Genomic DNA, 14,291 nt, shown 5'->3' with positions numbered 1-14,291 from the left:
CTGGCTTCCAGCTCCTCTTCTGTGTTTTCTGGATCAGGACTGGACCTAGGGTGAGGAGCCTTTATTCTTGGGTTCATCTAAGTGCTAGGTTGTCACCTGTGTGAACCTGAGAGGGTCTCTTTACTTTCTTTACCCTAGGCATGTCACTTGCATTGCCCTAATCCTGGCCCTACCCTGGATCACTTCCTGAATAAAGTTATTTGCATTCAAATTAGGTCTGCTTCTGGGGGGATGTAATGTAAAGCAAATCCTATGAAGAAATTCATCTCCATGTTTTATACAAGGAAAACCGAGGCTCAGAGAAGTGAAGAGATTTGCCTAATGTCATTCAGTTGGTAATGGGATGGGATTTTGAACCCAGGTCTGTACTACCCCAAAGCTGAAGCTCTCTGTACTATACCACACTACTTCCTACTTTCCATTTCAGTCACAAAACTAATGACTCACGGGAAATTTCAGGTTTGGATCAGCTCATTTTTGCCTGTGAGGCAGGGTAGCTGTGGCCTAAAGTTAGCAGATGGGAATTTGGGGAGGGGAAGGCAGGTAGTGAGTGGATGAGAGGGTTGGTAGTTGTCAGTGGAAAGATGGACGAGTGAAAGACTGCTGAAACCATATGCACCAGGAAGATAGTACTTATTTCCTCTCTGTTTCAAAAGCCATGGACTTTTTTTTTTTGTGAGGCTTCCTCTTGTCACCCAGGCTGGAGTGCAGTGGCGTGATCTCGGCTCACTGCCACCCCTGCTTCCCCGATTCAAGCGATTCTCCTGCCTCAGCATCCCAAGTAGCTGGGATTACAGGTGCACACCACCACGCCCAGCTAACTTTTGTATTTTTAGAAGAGATTGGGTTTCACCATGTTGCCCAGGCTGGTCTTGAACTCCTGACCTCAAGTGATCCACCTGCCTCGGCCTCCCAGAGTGCTGGGATTACAGGATTGAGCCACCGCACCCGGCCAGCCCTGGACTGTTGAAGTTGTGGGAAGGCTCTTTAATTTAACAAAAATTAATTGAGATTTGTTCTTTACCAAATATAGAACTGTGCTCTGAGGCTGTACAGGTGAATAAGAAACATTCTCTGGGAACCCACAGTACAATGGGGAAGATGGACACATAAGCAGATGCCTTTAATAAACAGATATAAATGCAGTGATACAAGAACATCCAAGATAATACAGAATCAATAAGCAGACCACACTCAAATGGGGTCGGCCAGGAGAAGCTTTTCAGGAAGGGCTCCCCATTGACTATAATTTAAGGGATGAGGAAAATTTAGGTGAAAAGGTGGGAGAGGACAAAGCAAGGGCCATTCTAGACACGTCATCACAAAGACACGATAGTTAGAAGTAGCTTGATGTGTGTAGGAGAGCTGCAAGGCACATCCACAGTATAAAGGGTGTGGAGCAAATCGTGGGGGAGCGTATTGAGGATCTGTGTGCCTGGCTGGGGACTGTGGGTGGTGAGAAGCAAGCCTGTGAGCAAGCTCAGAGGGAAGGCCTGACCTCCCAGCCCGTCGGCAGTGCTCTGGTTGTGCCCACCTCTCCCCCAGTGAACTGCCTATCCTCATTCCTTAGCTCTATCTGTATAGTTGGAGATTGGCACTAAGGGGCTATGAGGGAACCTTGTCAGGACTTGTCCTTCCTTTTGTTGGTCAGGGGCCATCTGGTTTCTGAAGAGAACCACTGGCAGCTGCAGTGCCTCTGCTACAGCCAGGCTGTCCCAGCTGCTCACAGAACTCAAGCTCAGCCGTCCTCCCTCCACTGACCTTGACCCAGACTTTCCTTGGCATTATGACTAGGGGACCAGGACCCCTGCTCCTGGGGTCTGGATACAGACCTTCCAGAAACACAGATGAAGAGCCCTGACAATGCTTGTTGGGGGCATATCCTCACCCTGGCTCAAGAAATTGCAGGCTGTCAGCATGAATCACAGCTGGGCCTTTCATATTCAGCTCCAAATTCTCCTCTCCCAGCTGAACAAAGTTGAGAGGGACTGGGATCCCAGGCTAGGCAGGATGCTATGTTGTGGGTGACAGGCATTCTACCCTCTGCCGCCCCATCCCCCACTTCCCTATCTTTCACAGACTATATGCCTGGTTGGTACCCCGTAAACAGCACAGCAGGACTGACGTTTGGCATGTTTCCAGGCCTCACCATGCCACAACTGATGGAGGAGCTACTGTCCCTGGTCTCCATCCTGATGTGGAGGCCTCGTACTATCTGTGGATAATGATAAGGTTACTGCTGATGAGGCAGCCTGAAGCTTTAGAGTGTGTATCCACCAATTTGCCTTCAACAAAGATTGTTGCAGGCTGTCTAGTATCCTGCATTGGTGCTCCAAGGTTCTGTGCCTTTGAGGAGAAATTTCTGCAGAAAAAGAGCTTATTGGCCAATAGCTCCACAACAGCCTAAGATTCCCCTTCTTCAGTAGAGAAGACCTGCCATGTGAAACTATTCTCCTTGCTTGGCCTACAGACTAAAGGCTAGACTCCACAGTCTGTCACCTCCTCATCTGTCACCTCTCCCACCATGTATCCCCACCTTCATGTATCCTCTTCAGGTGCCTGGAGCTGCACCTCATTCCATGAAGGCACCTGTGTGTGTGTGATTCATGGTTTTGTATGTGCTCTCCACTTTGTCAAGGACCACTTCTATCATCATACTGCTGTTCTTTCTTCAAGGCTCAGCTTCCTCAGCTAGCCCTGCCCACTCTTGGGCAGAGTCAGCCACTTTCTGTTGTGCTCCCACATTGCCTCTTGCTCAGAAGTACTTACCATAACTTTCCTGGGCTAGGTGCCTCCAGCTCCTTCCAGGGGTGAGCCACCACCTCAAAACTCATTTACAAAATAAACAGAGCCCTCAGCATTGTAGAGATAATGTCCCACAATCTTAGACTCAGACCAAGGCTCAACTTTGCTGTGGTCATCTTGCAAGTTTTCACCACAGCCTTGCCTAGCCTGGGCTACTCTTAGGGCAGGCTTGGAAGGAAGTACAGCTTCCTGAATTAACTGATGTTTGGTAAGTGGTGGTGGAGGAAAAGGGTGGGGTTTGAGGATATTATAACTCGGGTCATCCCTGAGTGTCACTTTTTGGCACAGTGTCACTTTTGGGTACATTGGGGTGCCTCACATTGCCAGACGAGCTCAGACCTGAGGAGAGTGACCAGCTTCTGTGTGTTCCAGGTAAGCGCCTCTGTCTAATTACTGCCTGCTCCTTCCAAAGCTGTCTTGTCCTCATCCCTCCTGTTTGGCTCACACTAGGGGAAATGGACACTGGAAAGATTAAGCCAGCTGGTTCCCTTAATTTGTTTTTGAGACGAAGTCTCTTTCTGTCACCCAGACTGGAGTGCAGTGGCACAGTCAGGGCTCACTGTAGCCTCAACCTCCTGGGCTCAAGTGATCCTCCTGTCTCAGTCTCCCAGTAGCTGAGACTACAGGCGTACACCACCACACCCAGCTAATTTTTTTATTTTTGTAAAGATGGGTTTTTGCCATGTTGCCCAGGCTAGTCTCAAATTCCTGGCTCAAATAATCTGCCCGCCTCAGCCTCCCAAAGTGCTGGGATTACAGGTGTGAGCCACCGCATCCAGCTTGCCAGCTGGTTCTTAATGGCAGCTCCCAACATCAGCAGAGGTCCTTGGGGTACTTTTCAGAAGGAAAACTCACTTCAGGTAGCCCATTGAGCTAAGGAAAGCCAAGAGTCCCTTAGTCAAACATGTGCAGACCCTAGGCTGGGCTCTGGGGATACTGCAGTGAAGGAGACACATCCCTCCCCACAAGGAATCCCAGTTGGAAGAGACAGAGCTGAATACATGTACCTACCATATACATATTAAGGCTACTTGGGGGTTACTTCACAGATTCTGTCATGTAAAAATGCTGAATAAATATCCAATGGATGAGGGAATGAATGAGTGAGTGAATGAATGAATGAGCTACCTAGGCCTTGAAAGGAGAAGGCCACGTGTGTAGCCCTTCTTTCTTAACAAAGGTAATTGCCCCAGTTACTTCATTTTATCCTTGAAATAGACCCGTAGCATAGAACAAGCATTTCACATCCCTGTCTGATGGATTTGGAAAGAGCATAGGTATGCGTGGTTTGGGGATGATTTATCAGAAGCTGATTTGTTGTTTTATTAAATAAGAGAAAACTCCCCACTCCCCTTGCTTCCGGTTTTAGAAAGGTACGTTAGCACATATGCCAGACTCTGTACTGGCCATGAGTGCAGAGGTGAAGAAACTAGAAGCAGAGGTATCAGGAAGCTGTTGTAATAATCAGGCCGATGATCTGGTTCAGTGGCTGTGGGAATGGGGAGGAGGGGACGCAAAGGAGAACTCTCAGCCTGAGATCCAATTGCATAGAGGAGTTGAGGGTCAGGATGTGCACAGGCAACCTGAATGGCCGTGTGTGAGCACACTGCGATGCCTCCAGTCAAGGTGGAGAACAGAAGAGCTTTGTGGGGGAAAACTGATGGAAAAATGAATGTGGCTTTGTTGAATTTGAGGAGGAATTTCTCCACCATCCAGTTAGTGATGTCTAACAGACCATTGGGATTTAGGATTTGGCTCAAGCCAAAGGTAGATTGGGGAGCCCTAACGTAGCTGTTAATGAAAGCTTGGGAAAGGGTGAGATAAAGGGAATGCAGAGGGAGGGCATGACCAGAAACTTGGGAACCCCATTGTCTAAAGGAAGATAAGTTACTGATGAAGACTATGAGAGACTCAGGAAGGAGACCTAGGAGAGACTGGCTGTGAAAGCTAAGGACAGGGGGAGTTTTGCAGCAAAGAGAATGACTAGTGGATTTGCATGTCTGAGAGAGGGCAGTAAAGGTGGGGACTGAGGAAAAGGCTCTGGATTAGGGAGTTAGGAGTCTAGTGGAGGGCAAATTAGTGAGAGTAATGGGAGAAGGCGAGGAGGGGATTGCTGGGGTGGGAAGGTACTATATTTCCAGCAGTTTTGCTGTGGGAAGGAAGAGAGATGAAGTGATTCCGTGGACAGATGTCTCTTTCCATATTGGGCCCTCCACTGTGTTTCCCTTTTCCTCCACCCCTAAAGAGCACCTGAATCATGGAGGGCTCACTTGGGACTACTGAACAGCAATACCACCTCCTGCTCAGATGAGCAAAATAGCTGACATTTCTACAGTTCTTTACAGTATGCAAAGGACCATTAACTCCTTCAATCCTCACAAGAACTTAGCTTGCATGTTAGAAGAGGAAATTGAGACTCATAGGGTTTTGGTTCAGATTCAGCTACGTAAATCTGAATGCACATCTAAGCAAGTTTTTTTTTTTTTTTTTGAGATGGAGTCTTGCTCTGTCACCCAGGCTGGAGTGTAGTGGCTCCCTATCTCTACTCACTGCAACCTCTGCCTCCTGGGTTCAAGTGAATCTCTTGTCTCAGCCTCCTAAGGAGCTAGGATTACAGGCGCCCACCACCACACCTGACTAATTTTTATATTTTTAGTAGAGATGGGGTTTTGTCATGTTGGCCAGGCTGGTCTTGAACTCCTGACCTCAGGTGATCCACCCGTCTCGGCCTCCCAAAGTACTGGCATTACAAGCATGAGCCACGGTGCCCCGCCAAGTTATTTTGCTTTCATTATCTCATATGCACCACAAAGCCCTTTGATATATGTTGGTTCCATTTCGCAGATGAAGATTAAACCTCGAGGTTGAGAGTTGTGGTCCAGCTGCCTTGTGAAGAGCCGGGTCCCCACCTCTGAGCACCAGCCTCTTTCTGCTCTGCACCACTGCGCCATCAACGCCCACTTGATGTTTATGTTGTACATCACATTTCATAAAGCACTTCCCCAGGTGTTACTCTATTTAGTGCTCACAACAACCTTGTGAGAGTAGATATTATTTCTGCCTGTTTTACAGATGGAAGCTGAAATTCAAAGAAGTCATAAATGACCTGCTCAAGGTCATGTCACTAGTGGAATACCCACCCCTGTCCATGACCCCTGTTGCCTTCAGGATGAAAATTCATGTGCCTTAGCCTGGGATAATGGCTGTCCCTATCCAGCCTCCCTGCTTCTCTGTCAGATCTTTGGTTCTTTCTTTGTTCCAAGCCGCTAGCATGTCCCTGACTGCCCAACCACAGCAGCATGTCCATCTATTGCCCGTGGCCATCTCTCCCACTGCCTGTGCTAATCATACTGTGATTGTTGATGAGACTATGAGGTCCCTGAGGGCAGGGCCTAGGTCTGCTTTGTCTGTATCGCAACATCCAGCATAGCAGGCATCAGGAACTAGTGAATGTGAATGAATTGAGAGAATTAATGAATGGCATTTGGACTGAAATCAGCCTTTCCGGTGCTCTTTTGTTATGCGTGCTTCTGAAAAACAAGGGCCTTCTGGTTGACTGCTACAGGATCTTTGATGGTTGGAGGTTCTGAATTCTGCCCCCAATTTCCTCCCTGGTCCCCTTCAGAAGAAAGGAAATTGGTCTGGGTTACAGACTCCTAGGACCTATAGAGTAAGTGGTTGACCCAGGTTGTCCCTTTTCTCCCATAGGTGGCCAGCCTCCACTGTGGAAGTTCATGGACTCCATTGGGTCTGAAGGGTTGCAGCAGGGGGAAGAAGCCCTGAGTTGCCCTGAGGAGGGCTTGCCCCGGCCCTCAGACAGCTCAGAGCTGGTAAGTTCAGCACTGGGTCCCTGTTTCATGCTTGTTCAAGGCTGTCAAGAGCAGCGTGACTGAAGCTGCCATGGGGCCCTGGGCTCTCGCCCATGCAGCCCCTTTCCACTTTACAAAGCTTTTCATAGCTGAGGTGGTAACAATCTCCTTTCAGGCTCCAAACAACTGCAAGGTTGAGATGATCATGTTACTAATAGTGATGAAAAGTGGCAGAAAGAAGTGATATGACTTGAGTTTAAGACATGAGAGGAGCTTGAGCTGAGGTGTTTCAGCTCCAAACATATCATTTTTGCCACCTTGACACACAGGTGCTGCTCCTGCCCCAAGTGGGTTGACACAGTCTAGAGTGGACCTTCCCAGGGTTATCTGGTCAAAACCTGTGTTTTTGAGACCGTTTCTTTCCCACTTCAGTTCCTCCTGCATGTCTTCCTCAATGTAGCCACTACAGTCAGGCACACAGATGATTTTAGTGCCAAACTCATGCCTCAGGCTTGCTCAGATGCGAGTTTCTCCTTTCTCTGTCATCTTGACCAAGATTTAGAAGCTGTCACATACCACGCCCTTTTGCAGGAAACCCTTGTGTAATCCATTTCATGTCTCTTAGTATCTGTTTCCTAATCAGTAAAATGGAGGAAAATGAAGTCTAACACTCCCCACCCACGAAGACTAATGGAGCTAAAGGACTTTCATGTGGCTGGGTGCAGTGGCTCATGCCTGTAATACCAGCACTTTGGGAGACCAAGGCAGATGCATCACCTGAGGTCAGGAGTTTAAGACCAGCCTGGCCAACATGGTGAAACCCCGTATCTACTAAAAATACAAAAATTAGCCAGACGTGGTGGCAGGCACCTGTAATCTCAGCTATTCGGGAGGCTGAGGCAGTAGAATAGCTTGAATCCAAGAGGCAGAGGTTGTAGTGAGCTGAGATTGTGCCACTGCACTCCAGCCTGGGCAACAAGAGCAAAACTCCATTTTGAAAAAACAAAAAAAAAAGAACTTGCATAGAGGAGGTGCTGACTGAAGTATTTTTGACTCATTCTCTGCAGTTTCTTTAGTTTTCTGTCATGTTCTGTCATCCACTTGACTAGGCTTGTTGCCCAGATTGTGGCTGCATTACCCCTTGCTGCATTTCATGCTCCCACTTCTCCCTTGTCCAACCTGTACCCTAGACCCTGCTGCAGACAGTTCTCCTATGTCCAACCGACAGCCACAGCTGAGCCTCAGAAGTGAGCAGTGACTGCACCATAGTGCCTGCCCGGCGAGTACTTGCCCTAGGGCCTGCCGCCATCTCCTCCCTCACTTCTTGTCCCTCCCTGAGGACACTCCTGTGCGGGCTCACATCTGCCCTGCTGGGTCCATCACATATACCTGCAGTTGAAAGAATTCCCTTTGGCTTTGGGAGACTTCACAGGGACACCAAATTTCCCTCGGTCCCGGGCTCCCCCCTCGGCACCACAGGCCTTACCCTGTTCTCCCCTTACCACAGCCTTAGGTTGAGAAAACGTTAGTTAACCATGTGTGGTTGGTTCCCAGCCCTATCTCAGAGGCCCTTCCCAACTCCTTCCCCCAGGTTCCTCTTTGTCATCAGAGAGGGTATGGAGTCAGGCTCCTCAGGCTGGTTGTGCTTCGTGCACTGAGGAAAGGGAACCCGTGTTCCACTGAGCACCTCCTACTTGTAACACTGTTCCTCCATTTCAGGGTTGCTGTCTTCTCAGTCCTCATGGCATCTCTGAGAAGTGGGTACTATTGTTCCTGCTAGATAGAGGGGTCACTTGCTCAGAGAGGTGAGGTGATGGGCCTAGGCCAGCAAGTTGGTGACAAGAGCCAGTGTTGAAACCACATTGGACTTCACACGCTCTCTAATGACCTTCTCCTTGCTCTCCTGGCTGAGGTCTCTCCCAGCTCCTCCTGGGATGTCGGGAGTGGCTTCAATAGCTTCTCCTGGCTTGTGTGTGCCTCACCAGGATCTGCCAGGGAGGCCCTTCTGTCTTTCCCGCAGTTCTGCTGTCTCCTAGTCTCTCCTCCTGAATATCTCAATGTGTCCAAGAGGAAAAGGAAGAAAAACAATTTACCCAAACCATTGACTTGTCCATGACTCTACTGTTTTCATTAAGCAATACTAAAACGCCCCTTCCATCCTAGCGGCACTTTGCACTTTCACATTCATTATAGCCTTTAATTCTTATGCCACCACAACCATCCAATCAACAAATCCTGCTTCCAGCTAGTGCTCCTCGTGGCCCTGAGATATAGCCTTGAGCAAGACATAGTCCCTGGCATTGGGGGACTTCCAAGTACTGTTATTTTCTCAGTTTTCCACAAAGAGGTGACTGAGGCTCAGAGAGAGGTATGACTTTCCTGGGACCGCAGAGCCAGAAAACGGGAGTGCGAGGGTTCAGGTGTAAGTTTTCTCAAGCTAGATCGTCTGGGGTTTCTTTCCAGCAACTTTCATCAGCCTTGGGTTCTTTTCAAGGGAACTTGCTAGTTTGTATAAAGCTTCACATTGATGTGGAAACATCTCTGCAGTCAGACAGATCTGGGTTCAAATTCTCCCCTACCTCTTCAGAGCTGCTTGGCCAGGCAGACAACCTGCCCTCTCTGAGCCTCCATCTCCACGTTTCTAACATGTGGGTGGCTGGCGCTCAGAGGGGCAAGGCTCAGACTCCGCCTGTCCTGCAGCTCTTTGACTTTGCTGCCCATTGCCTGAGTTCCTGGATGTGCAGGCTGTGAGCAAACGTCTGAAGCTTGGCTTCAGCTTGGCTTCCCCTTGTCACCAGATAGTCTCAGGGTGAGGTAGAGTGGGCATGGGCACTCCTAGCATGCATGGCTGCTGGAAGTGTGTGCTGTAAGGTAAACATGTAACTGGACATCTGGCACCCCAGTTAGGATTATTTGCCTCCTTAGGGATCTGTTTCCCATTCTTTTCCTAAAGCAGGAGTTGGGACTGAGTTGTCCTTATCTCCTTCAACTGGCAGACTCTCCTCCCAGCCGCTCCTCCCTGGAGGGGCCTCATGATCCAGGTGCCTGAGTGGTTATTTCACAGATAAAGGTCCAGTTGGGGGCAGTAAGTCATTGAAATGGAACTCCTGTGTGATAGGAGGTGGGGGCTTTGGAAAGTCTGAGCCTGAGGAGGATGGAGTTGCTGGGCTGTGACCCTCTAATTAATCCAGGGAGGCTGTTGGGGCTTTGAAGGATGGGCGAGAGGGTCGTCTAGGGGAGGTTTTGGCACACAGGAGTGAGGTCCCTGGGGCTATTAAGCTACTGGGCTTCTGGTGGAGTGAGAGCCTGGAGTGTCCTGGCCTCTGTCTTCCCTGCCTTCTCTCCTGCCCCTTCAGACTCTGATCCACTCCCAGATCTGTCTTCCCCAAATCCATCCCCTTGCTCTTCCCCTGGATCTTCAAATGGCTTGTTCCCTTTCTACATTTAGGTCACCTCGTCAGAGAAACCCTCCTTGAGTCTAAAAATACCTCTTTCTACCCTGGTCACTCTCTAATTTCCTACCTATTCCCCCCCTTTAATCGTCACCATCACTACTGGAACCAAACTGTATGCTCCTGTGCTTAATTTCTGTCTTTCACCCTGGAATCTGAGCAGGACTTCGTTGGTTAAGTGTGTACGGTGCTTAGAATGGAGCTGAGTGTGGGCCTGAGCAATATTTCAGGAAGGATGACCGACTGAAGAAAGGACCATCCTCTGCAGTGTGGTCTCCAAATGCTCCTGAGCTGGGCTTTTGCAGAGTCTGAGAGTGGGTTAGGAGAGGGAAACACTTGAGGTTTGTTTGTGCATTTGTTTATTCTCTTGTTCACTCAACAACTCACTGAGAGACTCTTGCTGTGGGTCCTGGGGAGCCAGAGAGCAATCATTCGTGGTACGGCAAGAAGAAGATCTTGCCAAACCCTGAATTCAAAGAAAGTGGGCGGATGGAGGGTAGAGGATGTAGGGAGTTGAGAAGGAGCCGTAAGGTTATGGGGCAGGAGGAAGAAGGTGGGTTTTCTTTCCAGGACAGAGCCTTCTGAAGATGCCAGAGCTGGATGCAGGCTGTTGGCAAGAGAGCCAGGGTGTATGAAGAGCCAAGGAGTGGGCTGGGCAGGGCAGGCCTCTGCCTTGGTTGGAGCTGGGGAGTCTGGCCAGCCCAGCAGCGCTCCTCCCAGATGTTGGCCTGTTTCTCCCCAGGTGCAGGACTGCCTGCAGCAGTTCAAGGTGACAGTGGCACAGCTGCAGCAGATCCAAGCCAGCCTCTTGGGTTCCATGGAGCAGGCACTGAGGGGACAGGCCAGCCCTGTACCTGCGGTCCGGATGCTGCCTACATATGTGGGGTCCACCCCACATGGCACTGGTGGGTAGCACAGACTGAGATGCGTGGCCAGGCCTGGAAGAGGGTACTGATCTAAGGGAGGGAAATGTTCCTTATCCCTGTTCCCCACCTCTGTGGCCCCTTGACCAGACTTTGCAGGCTTTAGGAATTTGGGGAGTGAGCAGAGGGCTCTGGTCTTGCCAGCTGCATACCTTTCTGTGACCTGTTTGCCCTCCAGAGCAAGGAGACTTCGTGGTGCTGGAGTTGGGGGCCACAGGGGCTTCACTGCGTGTTTTGTGGGTGACTCTAACTGGCATTGAGGGGCATAGGGTGGAGCCCAGGAGCCAGGAGTTTGTGATCCCCCAAGACGTGATGCTAGGTGCTGGCCAGCAGGTAAGCACTCACTGCCCAGCCTCTGGGGTCTGGGGGCCTGGCAGGGTGGCTGGGGCTCAGATGGGCAAGGCTGAGCCCCTCACCTGTCTTACAGCTATTTGACTTTGCTGCCCGCTGCTTGTCTGAGTTCCTGGATGCTCAGCCTGTGAGCAAACAAGGTCTGCAGCTTGGCTTCAGCTTCTCTTTCCCTTGTCACCAGACAGGCTTGGACAGGGTGAGGTGGAGTGGGCATGGGGACCATGGATGGAGGGTGGCTGTAGCCCCATGAAAGCCATCAGCGGAGTAACCCAGCTTCTCTACCTCCAGAGCACCCTCATTTCCTGGACCAAAGGTTTTAGGTGCAGTGGTGTGGAAGGCCAGGATGTGGTCCAGCTGCTGAGAGATGCCATTCAGAGGCAGGGGGTGAGTGGAGGGAGGGATAACAGGAGGGCTGCCCATGTTGGCCTGGGCCTGGCACACATGTGTTGGGTCTGGGCTTCTGGGAAAGCTGGTTTCCTTTCCTCTTCACATCCTTCATCCAGTTTAACCTCAGGTACATGACGCTACCATTCCCATTGTATAGGTTAAAAAACACTGAGGCTAAGAAAGGTCAAATAAATGCTCAGGACCCTTGGCAAACAAACATGAATAGACTGACCTTCTCCTCAAGGTTTTCACAGTCTAGAGGGGGAAGCATTCTAATAAAAGATTGTCCGTTTGGAGGAGGTGTGCACGGACAGCTCTGGGAGCACTAAGGAGGAAGCGCCGGCTGTTTGATCAGGGACTTGAAGGAGGAGTTTGCCTGGTATTTAGGCTGGGACTGGGGCGGAAGATCTAGTCTCAGAGAAGGCCACACTCAGAAGTCTGAGTGCTGGAGAAAGGCTGATCCGTCTGGACTAAGCCCCTGTGGTGAGAAGCCAGTGCTGGGAGGAATGGGCTCGGGGAGCCAGGCAGGATGACGGTGAGGCTGGCAAGGCACAGCCTTCAAGGAGGCGCTCAGCCTCAGGAAACTCATCCTGGTCCTGGGAGCTGCTGAGGTGGACATCACTGTGACCTGGGGCCCGAGGTGGGGGTTACAGAGAGACTGAGTGTGGGGTTGAAGGAAAAGGTGGGAGCCCAGAGCATCTGTGGCATAAGTGTGTGGGGCATGCAGACATGTATTTCATGGACTCTGTGTGTCTCCTTCAGAGCCAGGGCCCCAGCCCTGCCCATCCCCCGGGCTCTCTGTTCTGGCCACTCAGGCCAGCCTTGACCTCTGTCCTCTCCATCATCCAGGCTTACAACATCAACGTGGTTGCTGTGGTGAATGACACAGTGGGCACCATGATGGGCTGTGAGCTGGGGGCCAGGCCGTGTGAGGTTGGGCTTGTCGTAGGTGAGCCACAGACCATTTGTGATGATGGGTGGAGGGTACGCTGCCTGTCGGGCAGGCCCTGACAGGGTTGTCCCTGCCAGACACGGGCACCAACGTGTGTTACATGGAGGAGGCGCGGGACGTGGCAGTGCTGGATGAAGACCGGGGCCGCGTCTGCGTCAGCGTCGAGTGGGGCTCCTTCAGCGATGATAGGGCACTGGGGCCAGTGCTGACCGCCTTCGACCACACCCTGGACCATGAGTCCCTGAATCCTGGTGCTCAGAGGTGGCCTGGCAGGGGGCCCTGACCTTTGGTTCCAGGCCCTGTCTATGACTGCTCTGCTCCCAACCCCTTCTGTCTCTGTTCTCAGGCCCTTAGGCCCCTCCCTGTCATCCTGAGGGTCTCCAGGGAGCAACCTGGGGGCCCTGGCCAGATGCAAAGAAGGAAGGGCACAAAATTCTAGAACCCAGAATTGTCAACCCTTGGCCCTCCCCATTCCTGACTTTGGCCTGCCCTGACAGATTGGGGGTCGAGGGTTGGAGGTGGCTGAGCAAAGTGCTCTCTGCCTTCCTTTGGGTCCTGCTTCCTCTCCAGGAGGCTTCTGAATGTAACCTACGTCAGAGGGGGCAGTGGCGTCCGGGCATACACCCATCTGTCCTCTGGGAGACCATTTGTTGCTTCTGGAGCCTCTAGTTTGGGGGCTTCCAAGAAAATAATCCTCCTTTGGGAACTCTTGGAGGTAGAGCCAGGTAGACTGAGGCCTTAGAAAAGACTCTGTCCAGCCGCCCTTCCCACCTGCAGGTTTGAGAAGATGATTGGGGGCCTGTACCTTGGTGAGCTGGTGCGGCTGGTGCTGGCTCACCTGACCCGACGTGGGGTCCTCTTCCGTGGCTGCCCCTCCCCTGCCCTGCTGAGCCAAGGCAGCGTCCTCCTGGAGCACGTGGCTGAGATGGAGGAGTGAGTAGGGGAGCCAGCGCCTTAGTGGAGTATTCTTGGCTTGGGGGAAGGGGAGGATTCTCTGTCCCCAAGGTAGCCATGGGGCTTTAGTGGGATGGAGAGCTTCTGGGCTGAGCCCCAAACCAGTTCTCTGTTCTCTCCAGCCCCTCTGCTGGGGCAGCCCGTGTCCACGCTATCCTGCAGGACTTGGGCCTGAGCCCTGAGGCTTCAGATGTTGAGCTCGTGCAGCGCGTGTGTGCGGCTGTGTGCACGCGGGCTGCCCAGCTCTGTGCTGCCGCCCTGGCCGCTGTTCTCTCCCGCCTCCAGCACAGCCGTGAGCAACAAACACTCCAGGTCGCTGTGGCCACTGGAGGCCGAGTGTGTGAGCGGCACCCCAGGTATTGTGGAAACATGGTCCATATGAGCAGGTGGCATGAACACGTGTGTGATACACACCCAGAGGGCACTCTGGGATCACGTGTGCAAGCCAGTGGACATGAAGGGCACTCAGGGAGAGAGAGGGCCAGGCTGAGCTATGGGAGGCCAGAAGACGTTCAAGGAGAGAAAAGATGCTTCCTGGCCGGGCGCGGTGGCTCAAGCCTGTAATCCCAGCACTTTGGGAGGCCGAGGCGGGTGGATCACGAGATCAAGAGATCGAGACCATCCTGGTCAACATGGTGAAACCCCGTCTCTACTAAAA

General features: G+C 51.5%; 1 protein-coding gene across 3 annotated transcripts in view; it reads left to right on the top strand.

Annotated features, from left to right (window-relative positions):
* The first annotated feature begins 948 nt into the window (after positions 1-948).
* Positions 949-14,291, top strand: part of HK3 (hexokinase 3) — a 20,781-nt gene continuing 7,438 nt past the window's right edge. Inside the window, exons 1-11 of one of the 3 annotated variants that reach the window (XM_017512821.2) lie at positions 950-3,013; positions 3,094-3,177; positions 6,514-6,635; positions 10,809-10,971; positions 11,168-11,322; positions 11,417-11,536; positions 11,629-11,724; positions 12,577-12,676; positions 12,757-12,940; positions 13,457-13,612; positions 13,756-13,989. In XM_017512821.2, the coding sequence (XP_017368310.1) occupies positions 3,007-3,013; positions 3,094-3,177; positions 6,514-6,635; positions 10,809-10,971; positions 11,168-11,322; positions 11,417-11,536; positions 11,629-11,724; positions 12,577-12,676; positions 12,757-12,940; positions 13,457-13,612; positions 13,756-13,989 (1,421 nt within the window). In that variant the 5' untranslated portion in view covers positions 950-3,006. Of the gene's footprint in view, positions 3,014-3,093; positions 3,178-6,513; positions 6,636-10,808; positions 10,972-11,167; positions 11,323-11,416; positions 11,537-11,628; positions 11,725-12,576; positions 12,677-12,756; positions 12,941-13,456; positions 13,613-13,755; positions 13,990-14,291 lie in introns of all 3 variants that reach the window. The other 2 variants (XM_017512820.2, XM_017512822.2) reach the window with 2 other exon arrangements.

This window comes from Cebus imitator, unplaced genomic scaffold (genome assembly GCF_001604975.1).
Source record: "Cebus imitator isolate Cc_AM_T3 unplaced genomic scaffold, Cebus_imitator-1.0 Scaffold478, whole genome shotgun sequence".
Lineage (NCBI taxonomy): Eukaryota > Metazoa > Chordata > Mammalia > Primates > Cebidae > Cebus > Cebus imitator.
This window is presented reverse-complemented; position numbering and strand designations above follow the sequence as displayed.